Source organism: Cydia splendana, chromosome 14 (assembly GCF_910591565.1).
Source record: "Cydia splendana chromosome 14, ilCydSple1.2, whole genome shotgun sequence".
NCBI lineage: Eukaryota > Metazoa > Arthropoda > Insecta > Lepidoptera > Tortricidae > Cydia > Cydia splendana.
The window spans coordinates 2,421,636-2,448,650 of NC_085973.1; the positions used below are offsets into that span (position 1 = coordinate 2,421,636).

Genomic DNA, 27,015 nt, shown 5'->3' on the forward strand with positions numbered 1-27,015 from the left:
TGCGGATGCGGATGTCGAACAAGTCGGTATAGGAACGTCTTTGTCGTCAAGCTCACCATACTTGTTAACCTATCGAACGAGATGATGCCTTTACTGATACTGGTTAGCGATATGTAATCATACTACATACCTATATGAGGCCTGGTTAGTGAGATAACGATTCACTCATTGCTGGTGTCCTACTTTATCACCTACATACAAAATTAGCCTCACCTGATTATCCACCTGGTTTCTTGAGCCTCATAGTCGCCTCCAAACCTCCCCTTATAGCGACCCCATTCCTCACACTAAGTTTACCATAAGTTCATATTAGCCATCAACAATTCCCTCGGATCACTGTGCACTCTGAATACTGATACGTTGGTCACAATTTATAGGAGACACATCATTAATCTAATAACACCATAAGAAAGTCGTTGAATTGATACAAAAGCATGATTCTCTCCCCCCGTCGATTTGTTCGCACATAACATCCTTTTCTTACTATCGTTCGGCGTCTACCCTCTTGTCTTATCCTAAAAAATCACAATAACCTAGAATCGGTCATTTAACTTAAACGTGACTGCAAGCGCCATCTACTCGATGACGCTGGCAACTATTAGCCGATTCGCGATGTTCGCGACAGTCTTAGCGGCGGCGTAAGTGCTAGGTAATTTCGTTATTACCTATAACTATAACGAAATCGTCTCGATCCAGAAAAGTCGGCGAAGTTAGGTAGGGCAAACCTTGGCTTATCGGTGATACATGGTAATTCGGTGATACTCCGTTATAATCTTACACAGTTCTCACCATGAGGAAATGCGAGCTATAAAATCATTGGCAGCTGTCAGTTTTGATGCTTGCAATTGGGTTGGCAGCGATTTAATTGCTTACATTTCAGCATTGTAAGCTCTGCGAAAGATAACAACCCATTATCACCGAATTACCAAGTATCACCGATAAGCCAAGGTTTGCCTACTGTTTATTAAATATAACGCACCTAATATTCTTGCTGAAATACTAAACGTTTTTTTTTTAATAAAAAAATACTAAAACTGTAATATTTGACGTTTTCTAAGTACCTAATCTTGACATCCGCATCCGCATCCGCGGATGTGAGCCTTTAAATATCCGCATCCGCGTCCGCGGATGTCAAAAAATCTGCATCCGCTACATCCCTGGTACTTACCTTTACTCGTGGGACGTCACATATGACTCAATACTCTCAACCTCGGCTCCCCACAGTCGTTAGATAACACTGCCCCACTACCTCTAAAAGCTGTAAAGCTATCAAAAATCTAAATCAATTGTTAACCGTATTGTCACACAACAAATTTGAAATTGGAATGGCTCCTACGGCTGTTATGTGTGGTGTCCATTATCCTGCTAGTAGGCCACCAGGTTCTTCCCCTTAAAGTACGTAATTCCTATCTCCATTGAAGGGCTTTCCTTTACCCACTATAACAATAGGTACAATACGTGAAAATATTACTCATCCCTTAAAGTGTGTCGCTCCGTAGAAAAAGGTACCTTACGGTGGCAATTAGTGAGTTAGGCACCATTTTTAAGAGTAGTGGACACTGGACGGCCAACGGCCATTTTTTTGAAGTGAAAAGCGTCTTTAGCGGCGGGGTCTCTTTTTTTTGTGATGGGGAAAAAATGTTAAAGTCGCGAGAGCGTAAGACGTAAGACGTGATGTCACGTGTGACGGACACGTAACGAACGTTACGTGATTTAAATGACATCTAGTGAGTTTCCCTCTAACTGGTACTAATATAACTTGAGTACTAACAGTGATGTGCTTAGGGGGTTTCAAGTAATGCGACGAAATAACGCTAGATTGCGTTAATCTCAATTATACATAGTGCTGCAGACATTTTGCACTAGATGGCGCTGTTATTAATATTTTGACGTAAGACGCAACTAACTGTTACAATGTCATTGAGTTTTCACTTCTGCCGGCACTCCCGGAGTGCAACCCGTTGTTTCTTTTTTACGAATGTGGTGATGTTCTTTCTCTTTGAATTACGAAAAATATTTTAATTATATTTAACATTGCTACATGAGATAGGTACTAAAATAATCGATTTTCCCTTTCTAGATATTGGCATTATTGATTTTACTCATTTAATTTATATTCAACACATGTACAGGATCGACGAATAACAGGTATTTAATACGCTTTATTTATTTTATAATTTTATTCTATGAAATAAAAAAAATATTAATCATTTTTTTTTTTACCAAATCTGTAGGTATCGAAACAGTTGCCAAGCGGACCCCAGGCTCCCATGAGCCCTGGCAGAATGCCGGGATAACGCGAGGAAGATGATGTCTCGAAACAGTTACCTACCGTAAAATACCCTAATGTCGCCTGTCAAGCCAAACATCGCCTAAATTAAAAATATTCAATTTTCTACTAAAATTGGTATCAAACGTGACATATTTAACTACCATATCTATTGGGAAATTTATTTGTGGCAACACTGCTGTTACTTTTTTGTGTCTACCTTCAGCTTGTTCACTTTTAGAGTGTCTTGAAGAGTGTAAGGTGTGACAAAGATTTTTTTGCTCGTGAATACTTCTATCTCCAGCGGCACATGTTTAACAGGTGAGTCAACAAAATACTGCAATCTATAATCGAAATTTAATGATCTTTCACATGAAATAATTAGTTTTCACGTATCCCTCGTAATTAAAAAGTTATCTTGTAATATGTCACCTGGGAGGTCAAAACGCCTTCTTCCTTCCAAATTTCGCCTACCCCTAGGGTTGTCACTTTAATGAAAAAGTAGGTACCTACTCGTTGCATTTTTTTTTGTATTTCAAAATGTGTTACGTACTTAAGTTTTGTTGTTTCTCTCCACTATCCCTATCCGTTATATTGGGTAGTAATTATGAAAAATTTAAATTACAAAAGTGTTGGTTTGTGGTTGTGAGGTTGTGGGGGTAGTGGTTTGGAGTTGATCGGTTACTAGGTTGGTGGAGCGGAGTTTAGGGATTGCTGGTGAGGGGTTACAGATGGGAGTAAGTTTTTCATTTTAGTCATAGATATTATGAAAAACATAAGTACCTATCACACGGTAGCAATTTTATATGCATCTCGGACATTAACTCATGAATCCCTTACGATTAGAACTCTATTTTAAAAGCCTTTGTTTCGCTTAGAATTCAATGTACGCCCTTGCCGTAAATATGTCAGTTTCCTTCCTTGTGATACAATCTGCTATTGTTACTCTTTATATAATGTTTGTATTTTCAATATTTGCAGATCATGGGGAAACCTCAACCTAAATCTAAAACAAAAAGAAATTACACCCCAAAGCATGACCCGGAAATGATAAAAATTGCGGTTGATTTGATGAAATCAAAAAAAATTTCATCTTACGATGCCCAAAAAATGTTTGGTATACCGCGAAGAACATTATTGGACAAACTTCATTGTAAACATCCCAATGGTCCTGGTTGCCCAACACGCTTAACACTTGATGAAGAAGAAGATATTGTTCGAGTTTTAATAGCTGCAGCTAACTATGGATGTCCCCTCACCCTTTTAGATGTAAGGATTATGGTATTTAGCTATTTGGAAGCAAATAATAGACAAAGCCTATTCAATAACAAAATGCCGGGCGATAAATGGGTCAATAATTTTATGAAACGAAACAAAAATAAGCTGACACTCCGAACAACGCAAAATATTTCTAAAACAAAAGCAGAAAAAAGCCCCGATGACATGATTACTTATTTTCAAAATTTAGAAGAGTCTATCAATGGTGTTCCAAGAGAAAACATAATAAATTATGATGAAACCAATTTATCCGATGACCCCGGCGTACAAAAGTGTCTATTTCGAAGGGGGGTTAAGTATCCTGAACGAGTGTTAAATAGTTCTAAAGGAGCTATTTCAATTATGTTTGCGATATCAGCTGGTGGAGAGTGCCTGCCACCATATGTAGTGTATAGATCTAAGCATCTGCATCAGCAATGGACAATAAATGGTCCTACACACGCGAGGTTCAACCGCTCCAAGTCGGGCTGGTTTGACAACGTTATTTTCGAGGACTGGTTCGAAACTATCATATTGCCATGGGCTAAACGCAAGTCTGGTCCAAAAGTACTTATCGGTGACAATTTGGCGTCACATATAAATCACCGGATTGTGTCTCTCTGTGAAGCAAATGAAATCAGGTTCGTCTTACTGCCGCCCAATTCTTCACATTTGACGCAACCACTAGATGTCTGCTATTTTGGTCCCATGAAAAAGCTTTGGAGAAAGATTTTATTTAACTATAAGGTAAAAAATCCAAGAGAGGCCACAATAAACAAATCACATTTCCCCGAATTACTTAAACTTCTGATGTCGGAATTGAGTAACAAAACAGACAACATTTACAGTGCGTTCAAAAGTACCGGTATATATCCATTAAACCCACAACAAGTAATTAAAAAACTGCCCAATGCTAACATATCACTTAATCAAAGTATAGACACAGCACTTCTGGAATTCTTAAAACAGCATAGAGCTGCAGATCCAATGAAAAAAATTCGCAATAAAAAATTAAATGTTGCTCCTGGAAAGTCCGTATCAAGTAGTGACTTTACTGCTGAATCAAGTGTTCCACCAAGGACAAAAAATAAATTAAACGATAAATGCTCTAAACAGAAAAATGTACCTAAAAAAACCACAAGTAATAAACACAAATCTTCTACAAAACCTCAAAATAGTAATAACTGTTTACCCGCCGCAGATAACTGCCGTAAACTTGTGGATACACTTTTTAAGTTGTGCATCGATAAAATTAACAATATTGACCTGCCCCTTCAAACAGTTACAAACACAAATAAAATTCCAATGAAATCTACAAAAGTAACCATTTTGAAAGATAAATATTTGCCAGATGCCGAGAAATGGTCCAAAGATGATTTTCATAAAATAACAGATAAAGGAACTAAAGTTACTTTAACTTCCACCCTACGCACACAAAAAGTGACTGAAAATCATACTCATTTTTCAGATATTGAAGCAGGTGGCAGTAATAATAGTGTAATTAATGAAGCTTCCATGTCATATCACCGAACTATAAAAAAAGAAAAGAATTTACGCCACTTTTTTCGTGAAGACTCTGATTCAGACGGTTTAATTAAGGATTTAGAATATTCATCAGAATCAGAAACTGAACCAGAATCATGGGATCAATATAAGAGTAATCTATTGGATTCAGTGAATGACGAAGAGGATCTTGATGAATTAAATACTAGCGCAGAATCCGTAACCGACGTTTTTGACAATGGAACAAAACCAATAGAGGTGGGGAGTTATGTTCTAGTTAAGTTTACCATTAAAAAAACTTGCAAATATTATGCTGGATTAATAATAGATATGGAAGGAACAAATTGTAACGTTAAATTCCTTAGAAACGCCAAAAAGTTATTCGTTTGGCCTCGATTAGATGACATAGCTTCTGTTCTTAAGGAAGATATTGTGGCTTTGTTGCCTGTGCCAAAGGAAGATCGAAGGGGCAAACTGCATTTTTCCTTTGACTTTACAAACTATAATGTGTTATAGGTTAAAAACGATTTGTGGCTTTCTTTCTCTGATCGAAATCCACATTTAGTTTAATAGGTAATAATGGACCGCCAATTTTTGTTGGCACAAAGAATAGTTTTTTCTTTTATTTTTTGTTTCTAATATATACAACTGGTACAATTTATTATAGTAGTAATAATAATAAACGTAAAGTTACAAAAACTGCAAGATTGAAATTAGTGACGAAAAGATGATTATATAGACGATGATGTGTTGGTATAGTTGAATTATCGAGAAGATGGAATTGCATTTGTAGTGGTTGTATGCTGATAGTACAAGAAAATAGAAAATTCAAATATAGAATGCCTGTAAACAAACAATACTACTGCATATGCAATTCCACGCTCTCGATGATACGACTATAGGTAATACAGTAAAATTGTATTATCTACTTATTGATTATATGTAGGTACAGTTACGAGTAAGTGGATACCTTTTAAGTATCGCCAAAAGCAGCTTGAACGATGTGATACCATAAACTTCCGGAAATAGTTTAGTTACTAAATAAATAATATATGATTTAATAACTACATCCTAATGATCTCGTACAATAATATTAATCGTTTTTTTTTATTTTGAAGTATCTAATTATATAACTAGGTAATCTCGTCGTCTTCTTCTTTGATACATATATAGTCTATAATCCATTTACAAACACTTGTCCAAAAAAATTATATTCAACAAAAACACCACATGACTCAGTAATTTCAGAATGGCCGATTCACGTGTTTATTGTGTTCAGGTCATTTTGAAATTTTAACTAAGTCATGTGGTGTTTTTGTTGACATAATTTTTTTAGTACCTAGAGTCCTAGACCATGCGTTTGTAAATGGATTATTTAAAGTTATTTTCTTATGTCGTGGTATTTTACAAGATAACCCAACGTAAACGGGATTTTTGTTAAGTACTTAATTAATATGTATTACTTTTTAAATACATTTTGTGGTTGATTTTGAAATGTTTTTTTTTTTCTCATACCTCTATATGATTTACGACATGAAAACCAAAAATCCTCTTTAATTGCGACAGTTGGTTATAAACATGATTTTTGACAACCCTGAACGATCGTAGTGATATGTATGAAAACACGCTGGATGTCTTCCTATTTTCGCCTATGATGAAAATATGTGCGTAATAGGACCTTAATAACACCGGCGTACGATTCAATATAAATTACGTGAATCATACAGAGGGTAGAACTTAATTTTTATGGAGTGTGCCTATGTTCAGTCATGTTTGATAGGGTAGGCGAAATTAGGCAAAAAGAAGAAACTTCGCCTATTGTCTTTGAGCTCCTTTTTTAGGTATAAACGTACATAAAATTGGGTTATTTTTAAATTAAATTTAGGTGTTATCATTATACAGGGTGAAATTTAATTCACTGGCCAAATTGAAACAACCGAAAGAACTCGAAAAAATATTAAACACGTGTTTTTTCTTTTAATACCGCTCAGTACATTTTTTTCGAAATAACTCATCATCAAGTTGTCCTAAAAACCTCGTACGTTATGGTGAACCGACAACTACCCACTACACCCGCTTCTCTCTTATCAGTTAAGGTCATTGACACCCCGCCCCTCCCGCTGTTTGCAATCGCGTCACCAATTATGAACCCTATTGCAGCGAGATTACCTACATAAGTTGCTAATTTTTCCTTTCATTCTTTAACGGGCTTAGAACCGTCAAAATGCAAAGGCAACCCATTTTTAATCTAAAATGTTATTTCTGACTAATGATTATTAACAAAACGTCCGTGGCTTAAAAACAATGAGTAAAATGGTCGGGAATCTTTGCATTCAGGCGTATTTAAAAAATTGAATCAACTTACGTACATTTGATTAAAAATCGACGCAATTAACGAAAGTCCCACGAGATGGTACTCTTGGATTCAATCCTTGTCTGCGAAGGCGTGGAACGGATTCCATTTCGTATAATCTTTGTGCACCACGTAAACACTCACCACTTAATAAATAACACCGTACCACTTCGTAATATTCCCGGTTCGAAAACATTTTTTTTAACCTTAGTACGCGCGCGATTATTATTTTAAGGTTGGCGAGTGACGAGTGACTAATCATTTATGCTTACCGTTATGTTTACCGCTAGCGCGGAATGGTTTAGTTTAGACTACCCTCGAAATTGATAAATCTGCCTACCATCGCCAACACTACCTGGGTGGACCCTATTGCAACGATTATAAGGTTTAGTGAAGGTCAGATAAGGGTTTTGCTGATGTTGTTGTTAAAACCTACTATTAGGTTTGTTTACATTTGTGGTAATAGGGTGACCACGACTCGTGGAAAATATTTAAAAATTGAAAAATGAAAATTAAAAAAAATGTACTCTTTTTTTTCGCTAAATAGATTCCTTAAGTGTAACCTAGTGCCGGGAATGAATATGGCCAGTGATTTAAATTTCACCCTGTATATACCATTTAGATACTAGTGATCACACAATAAACATGTACCCTAAGAGGAAACTTCAAAAATATGTCAAGAAGTAGGCGAAAATAGGGTGTTTTACGGTATCAATTATTTTCTACTATTCATTGTCGCACTGTGTCTATGCGCATCCTATGGTCCCTTTTCTCATAGAATGACACTAGTTAAATGTTTCACATTCACAATGCAGTAATGCAATCGCAAACGTTGACTGCGCTGTTACTGATAAAGAGATAACGCTGTGGTATTGTTTTAAAATGTGACCATTTCTAACTACGAGTAGGTAAATGATAACGATAAGTGGATACAATATTATCTAATGACTAATAGTAGTTCTCAATGTTTAAAGTTACAATATTAACTTATAGTTTTGATTGATTTGTTATTATCTAATCTAATACCTTTAAACGAGCAATTCTTGTTTATTTAATATATACAATATACCTACATATTATATATTTCGGGGATCTTGGAAACGGCTCTAACGATTTCGATGAAATTTGCTATATGGGGGTTTTCGGGGCCGATATCTAGCTAGGTCGGGTAGGTGTTGTCTCTGGGAAAACGCGCATTTTTGATTTTTTATATGTTTTCCAAGCAAAGCTCGGTCTCCCAGATATTGAATCATTAACTATGAAGTTAGATCTAGGGGCCTGTACGCCCGTTTGTGTTTTAGTTTTTTTTATGATTTTAGGTAGTTCTATTTCATAACTTTAACGATAAACACAAAATCTCTCCTCACCCCGTCCCTCGTAGTTGGGGTAAGATGGGATTTTATACAAAAGGTGATTTCATTTCATTTATTTACAATAAATAAATGAAATGAAATTTTTAAACGTTGTTGAATCGAATTTTTTTTATTATGAATATTACTATAGCTCCATTTGTAATAGGAATACATTATTTAGGTAGCAGTAGCCCTTAAAAACCAACTCACCCCCCTGTCATCCGTTCTCTCCCCAATCATAACCCGACTCTCCTCGCAATCCCTACTCACCCCATTTTACGGTATGTAGTTTTCATCATTCATCTTGTTTTCTATGATCTTGTCCGTGAGCACAAATTAGCGCTCACACTGATTGGTGTGAACAAAATGTGACGTCAGCCGTCACAAGGTACCTTTTCCCGGGGAACGTCACATTTTTTACCCTTATTAAACCGGCATGGCGCCCTACTTCCTACATATCTGTCTGCCCGATGATATCATTTTTATTTCGCCAGATGTTTTAACAGAAACATTTATTCCATTACATTATCTGCATTGTATACCTATTGTCCATACGTACGTTAGCATCATATACAGCGAGTGAAATAAAGCTCATGAAATATCTCTGTCCTTGAATAATTCCACAAAGATTTGATTAAGTACATGGGGTCCCAGACTGGGAACAACTGCGAACAACTTGTGCGCACTGGGACTCCCAGTAGTCCCAGTGCGCACAAGTTGTTCGCAGAAAACGCGAAGCGTCTGGTTGACGTAACTGGTGAACGAAGAGCTGGCGCCTATACCTCGCACAACGTATGTATCAGAGGGGTGGTATTCCATCTGTCCAATATGTTGGTCCAATGTCATTGCATCTCACTCTCTCATTAAGCAAAATGTGAGACAAAATACACATTGGACAAAGAATTTGGACGGGTGGAATACCACCCTAACGAATATTGCTAACTTCAGACCTGAGTACTCCAAGAGAGCCCGTACCCGTTTTGCAACTAACTTCACATCGCTGCGCGCTCTGACGCATACCTGCGTCCCCTGCGTCCTGCGTCCTTGCAAGAAAGAACGAACGGTTCCAAAACCAGTTCATTCACTCATCTCGTTCAGTTGATCAACAACGACGCGCCGTGTTGATCTAGACTTTAGTATCAGTTCGATCGTAGCCGCTATCAGTGTCGGTTCTTGCGTGTTTGTGTGTTGGTAAAGAAAAAAATGTAAGTTAATTTTATTTTTATACTCTCATTAATAACATCGCCCGTTGATTTTAATCGATAATAAAATTAAAATGTAATTAAGCGCGTCGTTTGAACATTATAGCTTTTATAACTGTCAATTTATTTTCGATTATAAAAACAGGTTTTGAGAATTTTACACTGAACACAAATAGCTCTTCATTATTTGTATAGGTATTTTTAAACATAGGTATTTGTATTTTAAGACATTATACTCTTGAATAACAGATTTCTTTGTTAGAGATTTGATAAAATTCCGAGTTTACGCTCATGCAAGAAACAGAATAGGTGCGTTTTCACTAACTACCTTAATGTACCTTAATAAAAGTAAGTACATATCAAATGCCTACCTATAAGTTCAGAATTAAGTAAAGTAAATTAAAAAGTAATACTATTTCCGAAATCTAAAAAGCTCGTCCAGACATTGTTGTCGTGCGCAGTTAAAGAAAAAAATTGACACGCAAAAAAATATCGTCAAAATGGGCACCGTGAAAATGTTAACTAATAAAAGTTTAAAGTTATATCTTAAACTCGTGGTGATTTATAACTTGAGAATTATCAGAACATAGGTAATAAAATGGGCGTCCCCTCGGTTCCATGACGCTTCCCTATGGAGCGGCGTTATTTTTTTATCTACCGCCATAACCGCACCCACAGGTTTCCGCCATCTTAGTGCGTAGGTAATTTTTAACTTTGGTTTTTAAATACACATTCATAATATTATAGCTTAAGCTCTGCTTAATACTAAGCCGTATAAATGTGTAGGTAGGTACAGTACACATATTTGGACGTGGTTTAGCGAAAAGGATCCATCCTCAAAAATATGTCATTCAAATGAATGACTTTTCTTTTTGACAGTTTCGTATATTACAGACAGTTTTTTGTGGGTTGGATCCTTTTCCCTAAATGACGTCCATTTTAGCTCTAACGATTTATTTGCCCCTTTTTTTAGTCATGCTTTTTTTGATAACTGTCAATTTCTGTCACTAAAATTCAAAATTTCTACTCCAGGGAATCGGTATTAATTTAACTTAAGATTTGAATCAAATCTGTCAAAAACACGAGGCAGGTAGGTAATGCTAAAAATTATACGCCCCCGCCTACGCGTTGTTTTGTTTTCCTTAGAACCCCTGTTTTGTAACTGTTGCATAAAATACGCTTTTGAAATTATTGTCTAACTACATAGTTATACTTTTAAATGTTGGATATTATAGTAAAAAGGCGTGGCGTCTGTTTGGAGCCGTCGTCGCTCCCCTCGTTTGTTTATTGATGACGTCACGGGTGTAGCCAAATGACTAGTAAATAAAGCGCCATATACCTAAACAATGTATGTATGTTTATATTCTGTATTGATTACATTGACTATGAGAAATGCGTGGTGAGGCTGGTGAGGGAAATACATGGGATGACAACGCACGGGAAAAATGTGTTCTCGAAGATTTGTCTGTGTGGAGACACTACTCCTTTCGGGAATTCTCGGCTCCGTTCGGCTCAGCATTGCTACGAGCAATTATTAGGCACAACTTGACGTTCCTTTGCGTGCACAACCACAGATAAGATACTCGTAATGACTTGAATTTTAACATTCCTAAATAGCTGAAAGGGATAGTGAGATACATTAGAAAGGGATATCATGATTCGTTGCAGAATCGCTGTCAAACTTCGGTTCTTTATAAAGTTTATTTTCTGTACGGTAGTACTATTACTTATTCTGTGGATTTGTGCAGATTTTTGGCATTTGTCCAGCGGTACAATTTGCCAGCGAACGTTTTAGGAACGTGATCAGATGATATAGGTGACCTTTAATGATTTCGCGAATGTAAAAAGTGTCCTCGTAGAGTCGTCGACGTTGTTTGGCAGTTGCTATTAGTATAGTGATAGCTGGACTTTACGAATAGCCACGAAGGATCACCCAACTACGGAACCCTATTCTGAGCATGGCCCGACATGCTCTTGGCCGGTTTTTTAATTGTTTCGTTATCTGCCGGCGCCTATGAGCCAGGAATCACTATTTCTTTCAAGGCGTCATTACATCATCGCTAAAGATAGGAACAAAACAAAAGGGTGCCTTGCTTTAAATAACTTTAATGGCCAGATGGTGAATGAATGCAGGAATGCATTGTTTGGTCACAAGGTTTTTTCATGCAAAACGGTGCATTTGGACGGTGGCAAGCAGGGACCGGTCCGGTATCCCCTTCGAGGGAATTGGAAGTGGTATTTCGTAAGGCTTTGCTTACCAAAGCCGTTGATAACTAAAACCCCTTTCATTTGGCTTTTTAAGCGCTTTATAATACAGGTAAGCTGGATACCCGTTCCTAAGCGCTAACCTTATCCCATTTTAAACTTTCTTTTTGTAAAAATAGAATTGAATATTGTTTAGTTATGTTTAAAGTGAAGGACTGGGCGTCTGGCGCGTTGACAGTACATGTGTCATAATTTTTTGAATTTGGAAGGGGATACCCTTTCAATTTAGATGTATCACTGAAAGGGAAACCTCTTCCTAGAGCTAAGTCAAATGAACGGGTGAGCAATTCAAAGGGAAAGCCAATCGTTGGGGCTATTCGATAAACGACTAAGCCATTTAAATGTTTTTTTCTGGGAAGGAGTGGACTGGTCCCTGGCGTATGGCCATAGTCAACACACAATCGTGGGCTTGAAAACAACGGCCAAAAACGCTTACGACCCCTCGCCTTTATTTGTTTTGCTACCTGAGACTGGGATACTCGTGTCGTGCAATAAAATATTTTGAAGGTTGACTTTATTGTCTGGAAATTCTGGAATACGAGTAGGCTTTTACCTGCTGAATACTTACTTTACCTTAATCTTGTACTACCTAAATGTGTTTATTGTGTTAAATAAAATAACTCTTAGGTATAGGTATTAGAGAGGTATTAGGACGACAGTGGACTACCGCTTCTTGATACAAACGTAGTCCCAATTTTCCTTTTTCATTCCATACAAAATTTTTTTAAACTCCGAACAAACTATAGCTATTTTTTAATAAAATAAAATAAATTTAACGAATGGACACAGCCATGGAATTGTGTAATTTTTTTCTGTAATGTTAATAAGTATCCAGAATTCCAGAGAGGAAAATGAGAACTACGTTTGTAATATAAAAGCGGTCGTCCAATATCCTCTTCATTCGGTTACCTAGTTCCCGATTCGCCGGATTCTTTTCTCCTCGGATTCTCGTATGTTCGGATTGTGACGTACTAAAGTAAATCCGGCGAATCGGGAACTAGCCCCCGTGCCAACGTGCAATAAATAAATAAAATAAATAAATAAAATAAATAAATATCATACGACATTTTTATACACATTGACTAAGCCCCACGGTAAGCTCAAGAAGGTTTGTGTTGTGGGTACTCAGACATCGATATATATAATATATAAATACTTAAATACATAGAGAACATAACCATGACTCAGGAACAAATATCTGTGTCATCAAACAAATAAATGCCCTTACCGGGATTCGAACCCGGGACCATCGGCTTCATAGGCAGGGTCACTACCCACTAGACCGGTCGTCACTTCATAACTTTGAATTAATTCCAAACATAAAATTAAAACTCAACAACTCGTTGGAGCAACAGGCCTGGCTCATCGCCTGGCCTATATTCGGCTACTACCACAACCCCTACCAGAGACAAGATATATAAGACTGTCAACCATAATGATTTGAGTACATTAGGTATGCTGTTTGCATTTTAGCTTTGTGAGCGTACCTATACAGACGTATTGCTGCTATTTATAAATTAAAAACAAAAAAATAAATGACCTACTTAGCGCCACTTGGACCATTCACTAACCCGTGGTTAACCGGTTAAACTGTTAACCCAGTGTCAAATTGTACTGGTAACCATGGTAACTCCAGGTTTAACCGGTTAACCCGGATTAGTGGAATGGTGCAACTGGTGCAAGTGGCCCTAAGAATGTTAAAATATTTATTAAAGTGTCATTCTATGGAACTTGCTAACTATGTAAACAAAAGTCCCTAGTAAATTCATCATTTTTGACATTTTCAATATGGCGGTTTGTTTACATAGTTAGCAACTTCCATAGAATGACACTTTAAGATGTTGAAGTGAGGTAAGGTCAATTTCACCTTTTGATGTTGTAATTAGCAGGGTGACATTTTTAAATTTTAGAAAAAGCCTAAATGAAAAAATAATAAACAGTATCATACAACAATGATCACACGGCATTGTATGAAGTTGATTTAGCTTGGTTAATTTAGCTTTATTTCACGATCAGTCTGGCATAGTGGGTAGTAACCCTGCCTATAAAGCCGATGGTCCTGGGTTCGAATCGGGTAAGGGCAATTATTTTTGTGATAAGCACAAATATTTGTTCCTGAGTCATTAGTGTTTTCCATGTATTTAAGTATTTATATTACATAATTATATTGTAGTCTGAGTACCCACAACACAAGCCTGCTTGAGCTTAGTGTGGGAATTATACTCACCGCAATACCAATTTTCGACTGAGGTCATAATGCCTATCTCCTTTACCCTTATTAAGATCAATCAAGAGTGAAAGAGATGGCATTATGACTTCAATCGCCAGTTGGTATTGCGGCTACTATAGTCAGTATATACAATATTTTCTCTGATTACTGTCTGGTCTGAGCATCATACTCGTCCCTCATTCCACACGCTACCATTCAAAAACAACTCTTACCACATCACAATAAAGCTAAGTTTCTAACAATCATCGATTTGTACCATCGTGTACACTGTTGACTGACATTATGTGAGTCTTATTTACCAAGACATAAGGCTCACGTATGATCAGGTTAGTACGGCGTGGGTTATTCAAGGGCACCTCCAAGTGCTCCGAGACGCCAGACCGGTTTTGTTTTTTCGACAAGACGTAATCGATTTTTTTTCCATTTGTTTCATACGGATTCTTTGGACGCTAGTAGTGTTTATATTTACTAACATGAGGTTACATATAATACATAGGCTATGGTTAATAGGTACATTAGGTTAGGTTGGTCGTGACTCGTGACTTTGGGCAGGGGTGCGAAACTCCTGACTTCGGCCAAACTCGGCTCCGCTCGGCTCAGCATTGCTCCGAGCAATTATTAGGGTTGGCACCACTTGACTTCCTTTTGCGTGCACGACCACAGATAAGATAATCACTTGAATTTTGACAACCCTAAATAGCCGAAAGGGATAGTGCCATATATTAGAAAGGGATAGCATGATTCGACCCTGAACCGCTGTCAAACTTCGGTTCTGTAGGAAGTTTCCTTTCTGTACGGTAGTACTATTATTTATTCTGTGCTTTGGGTTTACCTTGACATTAACCCTTTATTGTCTGTCAGAAATTATGTTTTTTTTATTTTTTTGGTACCGGCTGCTATACCTAATAAACTCAACACGCAACTATTTAGATTGACAAACAAATTTCTTCGAGATAAATAGCTTAGATTTCGCTTAGCTTAGATTAAGCTAAAAAGCTTAGATTTCGCGCACTTGAACTTGAATCACATTAAATTTATGGCTGTATCTCATGAACCGTGATAACTAGATAGATGACAACAAATACTGAAAACAGAATAAAATAAATATTTAAGTGGGGCCCATACCTACACCAAACGTGATTTTTTTTCCGTTTTTTGCTTAATGGTACGGAACCCTTCGTGCGCGAGACCTACCCGCACTTTGCCGGTTTTCTTCGACTATTGTAATGTTAACGTACTCTTTCCTGTTCCAGAATCATGCCTAGCCTGATCTTCGACAAGTGCTGCGGCTGCATTGAGCTGAAGACAGGATGCCTCATCATCGGCTACCTGGAGCTGGTGAGTTAATTATTATTCATCATCATCATCATCATCATCATCATCATCATCATCATCATCATCATCATCATCATCATCATCATCATCATCATCATCGTATCAGCCAGAGAACGTCCACTGCTGGACATAGGCCTCCCACAATGACCGGTCCTGCGCCACCCGCATCCAGCGGACTCCCGTGACCTTTACCAGGTCGTCAGTCCACCTTGTGGGGGGTCTACCCACGCTGCGCCTCCCTGTACGTGGTCGCCACTCGAGAACCTTTCCGTCTCAATGGCCATCGGTTCTACGTGCAATGTGCCCCGCCCAATTCTTAAGTTTAGCGATTCGGAGGACTACATGGGTAAATTTCTGCCTTGGAATAATATTATACATGTTCCAATGACTGGTAGCCGTATCGTGGGTCAGCCGAGGTATCGCTGGGAAGACAGTGTGACGGCGGATCTGCTTCAGCTTCACGTCAGTAACTGGCAGGAAGTTGCGCAGGATCGAGACAGGTGGCACGCTCTCGTTTCGGAGGCCAAGATTCTCTTTGGATCGCTGAGCCAAAATAGTTAGTTAGAATAGTTAGTTACATGTCCCAATGACACTGCCCCAATAGGTGCCGCTTTTATCATTAAGGGCCACCCCTAGCGTCTTTTGAGCGTCGGTGTTTAGTTAACTCTTAAGGCCACGATATTGCGCGACTGGCGGCGGCGGCGGCAACCATAGGTAGGAGCGAGACACTGCGATCGGACCTTTCGTTCCCTGCTATGGTTGCCGCCGCCGCCGGTCGCGCATGGTCGTGACCGAGCAGAATGGCGGCTAGCTAAGAGGTCCCCAGTAGTAGGTACCCACTGGAGTGCGATCCTAAAAAGTTGCTTAAAATTGCAACCAAAGTCACAGGTTCTTTACTCGTAGAGTATGTTGTATCAGTTTTTGTTAAAACCCGATTTTCAATTATTTTTTTTACTATAAACTCGGAAACTAGAAGCGACAAAGTGGGACCTTTTGATTAGACCGGACACATTTATTCTTCGTTACTAATTAATGAAAGCCCATTTTAGGCAATGGAATGGTGGGCTATTAGGTTCAGTAATCCACTTCAATACTACTCTTAAATTAGTATGGGAATAGGAGCGCCGATGCGAGGTGACCCAATGATATTGTATATATAGATATGGCATACCCTAACATAACAAGCGAAAAATAGAAGGCATAATTAAAAGAACACCAAAGTAAAAAAGAGGCGACTAGTGTTTGTCACTTGCGCGTCATAGTTAAAGTCCAATTCATAATAGGTATTGTAATCAAGTGAGAGTAGTGAAACGAGACTAGCATTCTGTACAATCGTCATTCGTCACAAGTCAATTTTGGAGCTCGTATCGCCGGGTGACAAGCAAAAATCACTAACTACTATCATTTAAATTATTGGACAATAAACCGTGTTACAAGTGTAATAAAGTGCATTGTTACTTTAATTTTTTGATAGTACTTGGTGAGTTTTGCTTGCCAACCGACGGTATAATCTATATTTAGCTGCAATATCATTGTGGTGACCGCGACTCGTCATTCATACTCCATCTAGATTTGAATTTAAAATAAGTAATAATTTGATGTAAAGTGCTAACCAAACAGATGCTATAGGGTGGATTTCAGCACAAAAAATTTCACCATACAAAAAATTATTTTTTTTCAATGTTTAATTTAACACGATTCTAGCTGGGTAAAGTAATGGGGGGTTGTATATTGAGGATATGTATGGTATTTATACAATCATTTGTGGCTTATATTTGAAGTTATCGCTTTCGGAAAATAAAAACGCAAGATGGTGATGACAACCATGGTATGGTAATGACTCTTTTATAGACGGTAATGACACTGCATGTACGGTAATGACGATTTGGGAACTAATTTACATATGTATTAAAAACGTATTAAAAAAACAAAAACTTTTTTTTATTGTAAGACTTTAGAACTTTAATAAACATTACAAATAACATGTTTTTGAACATAAGACTAGCTACATAAATTATTTTTCGAAAATTATAAAAAATACATTTTATTCATATAAATAAATATATAACAAGTATTTTTATTGTATAATTTTAAATAATTTATGTTCCGAAATAGGCAATTTATGTATTCATTTATTTTTTTGGGTCTTTTCAATGTTAAATCATATTAACAATATTGTACTCTTATTATCAGTTTAAACCCGCATCTTCTTTTATCTACTGCATAACTTGGTATTTATGTCATATTATAAAATTACTGGCTTACCAATGAGCTTAATTTTTATGATATATTACTTTTTTTTGATAGTTTGATTCATTGCACAAGTTTGTATTTTTGTTGTTTTATTAATTAACTTTAAAAATAGCTATAATGATTTAAATCCATATATATGTTGTTTAATAGCTAAACATTAATATATAATCAGTGTTTTATAAGTTGCAAGACCCCTACTTGTAATGCATGTCATAAGTTACAAAATGTTAGGTATTGGGTCCGGTGACTACCCAATGGTATAATTATTAATTGCTGTAATTATATACATCAATTAATATAATATTATCAAAAAACATAAAGCCATCACGATAGTGAGCCAGTTCCGTAGCCTATGGTCGCTTAAAACTTAATATATGTTGCTTGTTTAAATACTTTGTTTTAACACGACTAACATACAATTACAGACTCTAAGTTGCACGATTTACATTATTAGATTATAAAAAAAAAACATTTGTATGTTCTAAGTTCTAAATGACCTAAATTTTGCCTACTTCAGTCAAAATGTTAAATAAAAACTAAGCATCCTCTAGTGTGAAAAAAATAGTTATATCTTCTTCTACATTTATTCTACATTTATAAGGTAGACATTATATAGTGTTAGAAGACATAGAGAACGTTTTTCAAACATACAGCTTAATTTCATAATGAATTATAGCAAAATAACTAGAAAAGTTTCTGAGAACCGTCATCACCATACACATGAAATCCTCACCGGTCGTCATTTTTTCCCGGTGATGACGGGTATGGTGTTGACGATTTGAGAGTTTCTTGTTTTTATTTCTAGAATACGAATAATAGTAGTTAATGTCTATGCTACACAATAAACCTCATGTAGTTTGCCATTCATTTCAGTAATTATTTCTAATATATCATTTGTAACTTTTTTAAACCAAAGCATAACGGTGATGATGCTCTGTTGTGACAAACTACGTTTTACAAATTTGTTCGTAATATTTCTCACGATTCAGTGATGTGACTTTATAGTGAAATCATTTTTGGCATTCTATACTAAAGTGAAAAATAGGGCAAGGACCTTTGGCGGTATTTCGTTGTTCATACACCGAGATAAGCTCACATTGACATTACCATGACGGTGTTGACGAATATTCGTGACAAAATTTTAAATATTTTTAAATGTACTTTCTCGGTGAAGGAATTATTGCATATTTTTTCATGTGTTAAACAACAACATGGAAAAGATATAAGTAAAAGAAAAATCGCAATCGTACGATAGGTATGCTATAATTTTCACTGCAAACAAAAAGGTTCAGATTTTTCCGGTCGACGGTGATGACTTTAGACACATAAAACATTTTATATAAAAAAAACTATTAAGTTATTGGAGATGGTAATTGAAGGAACATGAAGATAATAGTTCTTAAAAACATATAAAAAAGTTGCAACTCGCACAACCTAGTAGTTTTTTTTATAAAGACCGAACCATAAGTTTTCGCTGGATTTTGAAATCCACCCTATATCCTAAATCAATTTCGTAATACCTATGTCCTTGTGAAGGCGAAAATCAACACTAAAACTGGATTCAAATAAGGATTATACTAGAAAAAACAAGATTTACGAGCTAAAAATAGTGATTACTTTACTTATGTATTACGTTATATACTGAACTGTCTCCTTATACATGAGAATAACAGCGTCCTCTTGACTATTATCATATATTTGCTGGTCAGGTTTTACAAATAAAACTACGCATGTATTAAATCACCTAAAACTACACAGTTTCGTCCTCTAGACAAGCTTTTGTAGCCACGCAGCTTGGTAGTTAAAGCCACTTTATTTTTAGATCCCTAAAGCTATTTTGGAGACAATAAACGGTGCGTAGCGTGACCGCCCCACCCAAAAGTTCACTAATGGCGCCTCGACTTTAATGCTTCTAGACACAAACTCTTATCGTTTAGTGTTGGCTTCAAAGTTCACGGCAAAATGTAGGTAAATAACTACTTAAAAGATACTCAAATTGGTATAGACATCAGCCTGGGAACGTATGTTAATGATATAGAACTTGCCCTAGTTGCTAAGAGCAGGAAGAAATATAGCATAGATTGGACCTGGGGACTAGTGGGGACCCGACCTTTCCCCTCCCTTTTTGGGGGGTAGGCACACGATACGATCTCGTGGTTATCGGGCCAAGTGAGCTTTGTTAAGCAGGCCACTGACTAGCCTTCCAAATGGATGCCGTTACTAAACATTGTAACTGTACATTTTTGACATTCACGGACCGATTTTGGATTGCAGCCACGCTATTTGGACTGTTGGAAGGCTCGTCAGTGGCCACCTTTAGGAACAATCGTGCCAAGCGGTGCCAAACCAAACTCACTGCACTCACTTAGCCTACGAATTCAATGTAAAAAAAATATAAATTTTGAAAGGCTTTCTCTCAGAAACTACTAAATCTACAGAGACAATTGTAGTCTCGTATTGTAGCAAATTTAGTTTATCTACTTTAAAAACGTCTCGAGAAGGTACTATCAAAAACTACTCCTTTAGGGTTAATTAAAATCACCCAAATAAAAATAAAACCGAAATTTTCGCGGATTTTTCGATTTTTGATAAAGTTGCGTTCGGCGCTCAAGGTCTCAAACTTTGATTAATCATTGGGCCAATCATAAACAAGTCTGCAAATAATCAGAACTACCTACCGGATTTGACGCAAACGATAAATGTCTAAAATTACTGTATTATCAACGTTCATTGCAATATTTAACTAAAGTAGGCAAAAGTAGCCCATTTTTTTCATCACGTATACCTAGTGGTCATGGTCATACTTCGGTTTAATGATCCCGAAAGTCTAATAATAAGGGGTCATCCATTAATTACATCACACGTTTAGGGGGAGGGCGGGGGTCAAGAAAATGTGACATGTTGTGACAAGGGGGAGGGGGGAGTCATATACTTTGTGACGTCACTTTAACTTCATCATTAACCGAAAATTTATTTAAATTATTTTATTCGCTATACAGTTAAATAGTTTTTGAAACGATAATCGTTTTTATTCGTTTAATTTTATTTCTTAATCAGTTTTGGGTTATAAAATTACTAATATTTTTTTTGTCAAAAATATTTTGATAAAATATTAAATAAATATTTGCCGATTTCGTTGAAGAAATGTGACGTCACACCAGGGGGGAGGGGTTTGCCAAATGTGACCAAGTGTGACAAGGAGGGGGGGAGGGGTAAAAAAACCTAGAAATTCGTGTGACGTAATAAATGGATGACCCCTAAGTGGAATATGAGCAGGTAACACGCTATTTTGTTTTCGTGACCTTGAGATTAAATCGTTGAGCAAAATGGGAAGCGACCCAACTATCTCAATTGCCTAAATTATGTAATTTTAGCTTGACACATTCGACTCTAGCAAATGTCACCTAATTGAATGACTATTCTAGTTATTTAGGTTACTGCCTAAATAACTAGAACTTCATAGCAATAGCAAAAAGAATAGATAGTATAGAGGGGTCCTGTCATTGTAAATTTTGTAGTCACTGTAAATTTACTGCCATCTATCGACACACGACTAAAACTCAAAATGAAAACGTTTAAAATTATCAAAAAATGTATATATATGGATAAATGATTTTATTATTTTTATATCATTTTTATCCATGTTCATTCACTGATATCTATGTGTTAAAATTGTTAAATATGAAACGGTGTCGTCACGCCATCTAGCCGAGGATAGGCTAAAGGTGTGTGCGGCATCTATTCGAGAATGACTTTTACTTGAATTCCGAGGCACGTTTTTTCCTTAGACTTTATTCGTCTTATACGAAGTTACATATGTCTTTGGCAATAGTAAGATATAGCTAACTGTGGCGTTCCAATAGAAAAGGTACCTTATGGCGGTCGGCGCTTTCGCTGTTATTAACGACGAATGCATGCAATGCATGCGATGTTACTTGACGTAAGCGCCGACCGCCATATGGTGCCTTTTCCTATGGAACGTCACAGATTTACCCTTAGGAATCTCAAAGCCGATGTTGAAGATAAGAATATCTCAATTCTAAGATATTTTCGGCCAAAAGAGAAATACAACGGTAAAATATTCTAAAAATATAAAAGATTGGCCGGTGCAGTCATCAGATATATTATCGGAGCGGCCGAGGTGTTCAAAAATATCTGAACAAGTACTCTAGCACCTTGACAATAGAGGCGTGTTCAGATATTTGCGACCGCCTTGGCCGCTCCGATACCGAAGGCGACTGTACATAGCAAAGAGGGTAAATCTTCAATGGCGCCCGAAAGGTAAATAAACAAACTATACTATCATAACACACCGAGCGTATACGAATTTTAATGCGCATGCTGCTCAGGTGTGCGAGCGGGACATCGATATATGCTTGCATAGTGCTGTCTCGCTTATATCAGTGTAATAACCGCTGCCTGGTCCCGACGGCGTCTGCCTATACCTTTCTGTCATCGCCCTCCATTAGAAGGCTGGCATTCGTCCAAATTTCGAATCGATGCTGGATTATCAATCTTCGCGATTGAATTCAGACTATTTTTTGGAACCAGAGTAATCGCAAGTCTATTAATGTAAATTTTGATCTTTAGACTCCGTCTAAGCTAACCCTTGACAGGACAAAGTGTTGTTGTGCCATAAAAAGTCATGTTTTCATAGAAATTATTCCGATGATGTGAACTTAAAGCATTACAGATGTAGTACATAATCGTATTTTCACGGAAACGCACGAAAACACGTTCGTTTTTTAGTTCGTATTTCAGTCAGTCTCAGTACAATAAGTACTGAGGTTGATAGAAGTAGCAAGACAAATACCAACGTTTCCGAGAAAATACGATGGCAAACAATTATGCACTACATCTGTATATCTAAACATTTGAAGCGGATCCGCAAGCTCCGGTGTGCGAGCGTAACACATGCTTAATACGTGCATTCTGTCTCACTCATACTTAAACGGTGATCAGTGTACTAAATGAGGAATTTTCTCTTGTTCCAGGTGGGCGAGATAATCCTCAGTCTCCTAATCCTGGTATCCTTACTGGCCGGGGGCGTGGCCATCAGCTCCGACAAGGAGGACGTTAAGGAAGTGGGAGTCGGTCTCATCGTGATATCGGTCATCCTGCTGCTGGCCCTGGCGCTGCTGCTCGCCTTCACCATCACTCTGCTCGTCGGTCTACACAAGGTAAGGCTTGTTGCGTTCAAATGCGCCATTCGTGAACTATTCGCGAAACGCGCGAAATTCGCGCGAACAGTTAAGAACCTGTTTTTGTGCACATTATGCTTGTTGTGTTCAAATGCGCCATTCGCGAACTATTCGCGAAACTCGCGAAATTTACGCGATCAGTTAAAAACCTTTTTTTGTGCATAAGGTGACGCTTGTTGCGTTCAGATGTGCCATTCGCGAACTTTTCGCGAAACGCGCGAAATTCATGCGAACAGTTGTTTTTATACCTGCCCTACTAAAATTCCCCTAAAATGCCCTAGTTCGACAACGTACAAACGATCTATGTTAGTGAGTACCCACCGGACACCATAGATGGTGCAGGCCGGGATGCAGGCAGACCGAAAAGGAGATGGCGGGACGACTTGAACGCATTCTACCCGAATGTTGAGAAAATGCCAACGAAAGGGTCGAGTGGAAGAAACAAGGGGAGGCCTTTGCCCAGCAGTGGGACACTAAATTAGGCTAAAGTGTCATTCTATGGAACTTGCTAACTATGTAAACAAACCGCCATATTGAAATTGTCTCTGAATGATGAATTCACTAGTGACTTTTGATTACATAGTTAGCAAGTTCCATAGAATGACACTTTAGTAAAAAAAATTGCTACAACATCATACAAAGTGTAGCTGCGCAGGGAATACTTGTACAGTCGCCATCAGATATATCAGAACGGCCAAGGCGCTCACAAATATCTGAACACGCCTCTATTGTCAAGGCGTTAGGGCGCGTGTTCAGATATTATGAACACCTTGGCCGCTCCGATATATCTGATGGCGACTGTACAAACTAGAGATGCCACGAATATTCGGCAATTTTGCCGAATATTCTTTTTTTACATCTTTATTGTACCGCATTCAAGAAATAAATAAATGATTATGATTCGGTATTCGGCCGAATATTGCCTACTATTCGGCCGAATACCGAATGTCTGTTGCACCTAACTAAAAAGAAAAATTACACAAAAAAGAAAAAAACAATAACTCAGGTATATTTAATATTTAAAATGTATTCTTGGAAAGTAATTAAACACGAAGGCACGTTTTTGAGCATTTGTTGATTCCAAAATATTTTATTTTTGTCATGGGTCTGATTTGATTGACTCTAACTACATTAATTGATTCTGTTCAACATAAAAATATATCTTAGCAAACGTTGTGTTTTGCTGGCGAATAGATTTCATAATAATTGTGGCTCAATGTTAGCATGTCATGCCGAATATTCGGTATTCGGCCGAGAGGAGGGCCGAATGTTCGGTATTCGGTATTCGGCCAAATTCATTATTCGGGGCATCTCTAGTCTAAACTATGTACCTCGACGCAAAAGTTAATTATGCAAAAATCCAACCGTGGCCGGCTTACAAATACATAGTATTATTCTACAACGCCACTGTTCTCGAGACATGAATACTGAAACCACCAAATATCCAAGGTCTTCATAAGTTTTTGCGTAGGTACAAATAAATAAAGGTGAAAAAAAAAAGAAACTGAACTAAAGTATTGAGGTCGTATAAGGTAGACGTCCGAGTGGTCGTCACTGCCCCGGTGCAAGTCACCTTCAAACTTAAGTCATTGTCAATAGAGGTGACAGCAGGGTCTCATCTATTGGGCATTAGCATGTCGAGCACTGGGACGTTTACTTTTAGTTCATCGTCTAACAAGTCTAACAGGTTAATTATGTATAGGACCTACATCTAAACTTTATTATTAAGTAAGCCTGACCAGGAATATATGATCACGCGCCATGTTGCGGAATTTCACTGGAACTATTTTTTTCATACTTTCATAATCATAATCATTTATTTCCACATATGTAAAAAGGGTTTTACATAAAGGTGTTATAGAGTTACATGTCCAAGCCTTTTTAGCTGAACTGAACTGAACTGTCACTCTATACATGAGAATAACAGCGCCCTCTTGACAATGATCATATATTACTGGTCAGGATTTACCTAAGCAAATTTGATTTACCTATGACAGAACAGATATTCAAGATATGAGCGAAAACATGGAAAAAGGTACCTTCAAACCCCCCCTACCCCTCTACACCCTCAGCACACTCCCTACCCTCGAGGACTTTTAGCATGTTTATCTGGACACCACATGGTATAACTGTACCAATTTTCAAAACTACACGAATTATTTCCGCTGATTGCCCATATTCGGCTTAATTTGACGTGGCGTTGTTTGTTTGTGGATTGAAACCATAAATATACAACTATATTTATATGTGACTACACAATCATCTAAATTGTCGGAGACTCGATTATATCTATAGCCGCGGTGAGCCGCGACGCCCGCGACGTATTGTGTTCATAATGACGTCACACTACATGATGTCCATCTCTATCAAGGGCATGGGTCAAACAGATCACTGTGTTATGTCTTTCCTGTAGACATACACAAGAGTTAAGGGCTATAAAGGTTAATTTTCTTATTTAACCCTTATCCATGTGAAAAGGCCCTCCTTTTATTTAGAGAACTATGATAAAATCATTACTTACATGCCCACAAGCTGTTAACTATTGCCCGCAGGAGAGAAAACTAGTGTGTTATCGCGAACAGTACATTTTTCTCTCCTGTGGGCAATAGTTAACAGCTTGTGGGCATGTAAGCAATGATTTTATCATAGTTCTCTAAATAAAAGGAGGACCTTTTCACGTGGATAAGGGTTAAATAAGAAAATTAACCTTTATAGCCCTTAACTCTTGTGTATGTCTACAGGAAAGACATAACACAGTGATCTGTTTGACCCGCATACCTAAATCCAAAATCTATGGCTACTATTACAATACATTCGATTGGGTTTTTTTTTTTGGAAAGTCACGAAAAATTGTATTTGCGTATTGTTAATATGTTTAACTAAGTAATATATTATGTCATAAAAAAATTTGGGTCCCTCAAGGCAGCGTTCTTAGGACCGCTGCTCTTTTTGACCTATATTAATGATCACCCGTCTTATATTAATAATCATGCATGCTTCTTAAATTTTCCGACGATAAATCACATACGGAAATAGTACATGAATTAGAGATTAACACGGTCGTCAAAAATTTTGTAACATGGCTAGAAAAAATAATTTATCTACAGTTTAACTTGGGGAAAACAAGCTTTAATGAGAACATGCTATCTCTAAATATTACTTATAATGACCGCGATCTCCAAAATTGACAATCTATTATCATGTAATGTTTGACCCAGGTAGGTACATAATTGGCTGTTGTATTTATAAATATTGCTATGTATATTTTGTGTCACTATATGATGTCACTGTAAATGTTGTATTGACTTGTGAAAGAGCCATTGAGCCTACTTGCAGAATAAATGTTTGAATGAAATAAAACTATTGAAACGGATTATATCCCATATATTGAATTCATAATACATCGTCTACATCCCGACGTTTCGAACCCTTTACAGCGTTCGTGGTCAACCAGGTGTCTGAGGAAAAACTACACTGTGCAAAAACCACCCACTTACAAAATAATGAACCATCGTAAACTATAAATTTGAAGACCAGTTATACATGCAAAATTGGTTCATAAGGCTAGTTCTACATTACAACTATTTTCAAGTAAAGATAAAGATACGCGATAAAGCTAATCCGTGTCAATAGCTTTATTTCATGAGTAAGTATCGCGGTAACCGAAGACAATATTAAATGTTTGAATGTTGAAAAGTATCTATCTGCTTCGCCGGCCTGGAATACAAAAATAAATAAATAAATAAATAATAAATATTGGGGACATCTTACACAGATCAACCTAGCCCCAAACTA

General features: G+C 37.2%; 1 protein-coding gene across 1 annotated transcript in view; it reads left to right on the plus strand.

Annotated features, from left to right (window-relative positions):
• The first annotated feature begins 9,894 nt into the window (after nucleotides 1-9,894).
• The window catches only part of LOC134797069 (uncharacterized), a 32,199-nt gene continuing 15,078 nt past the window's right edge, over nucleotides 9,895-27,015 (plus strand). The window contains exons 1-3 of the mRNA XM_063769290.1: nucleotides 9,895-9,939; nucleotides 15,685-15,769; nucleotides 23,014-23,199. Of these exons, the coding sequence (XP_063625360.1) occupies nucleotides 15,689-15,769; nucleotides 23,014-23,199 (267 nt within the window). The 5' untranslated portion in view covers nucleotides 9,895-9,939; nucleotides 15,685-15,688. The remainder of the gene's footprint in view (nucleotides 9,940-15,684; nucleotides 15,770-23,013; nucleotides 23,200-27,015) is intronic.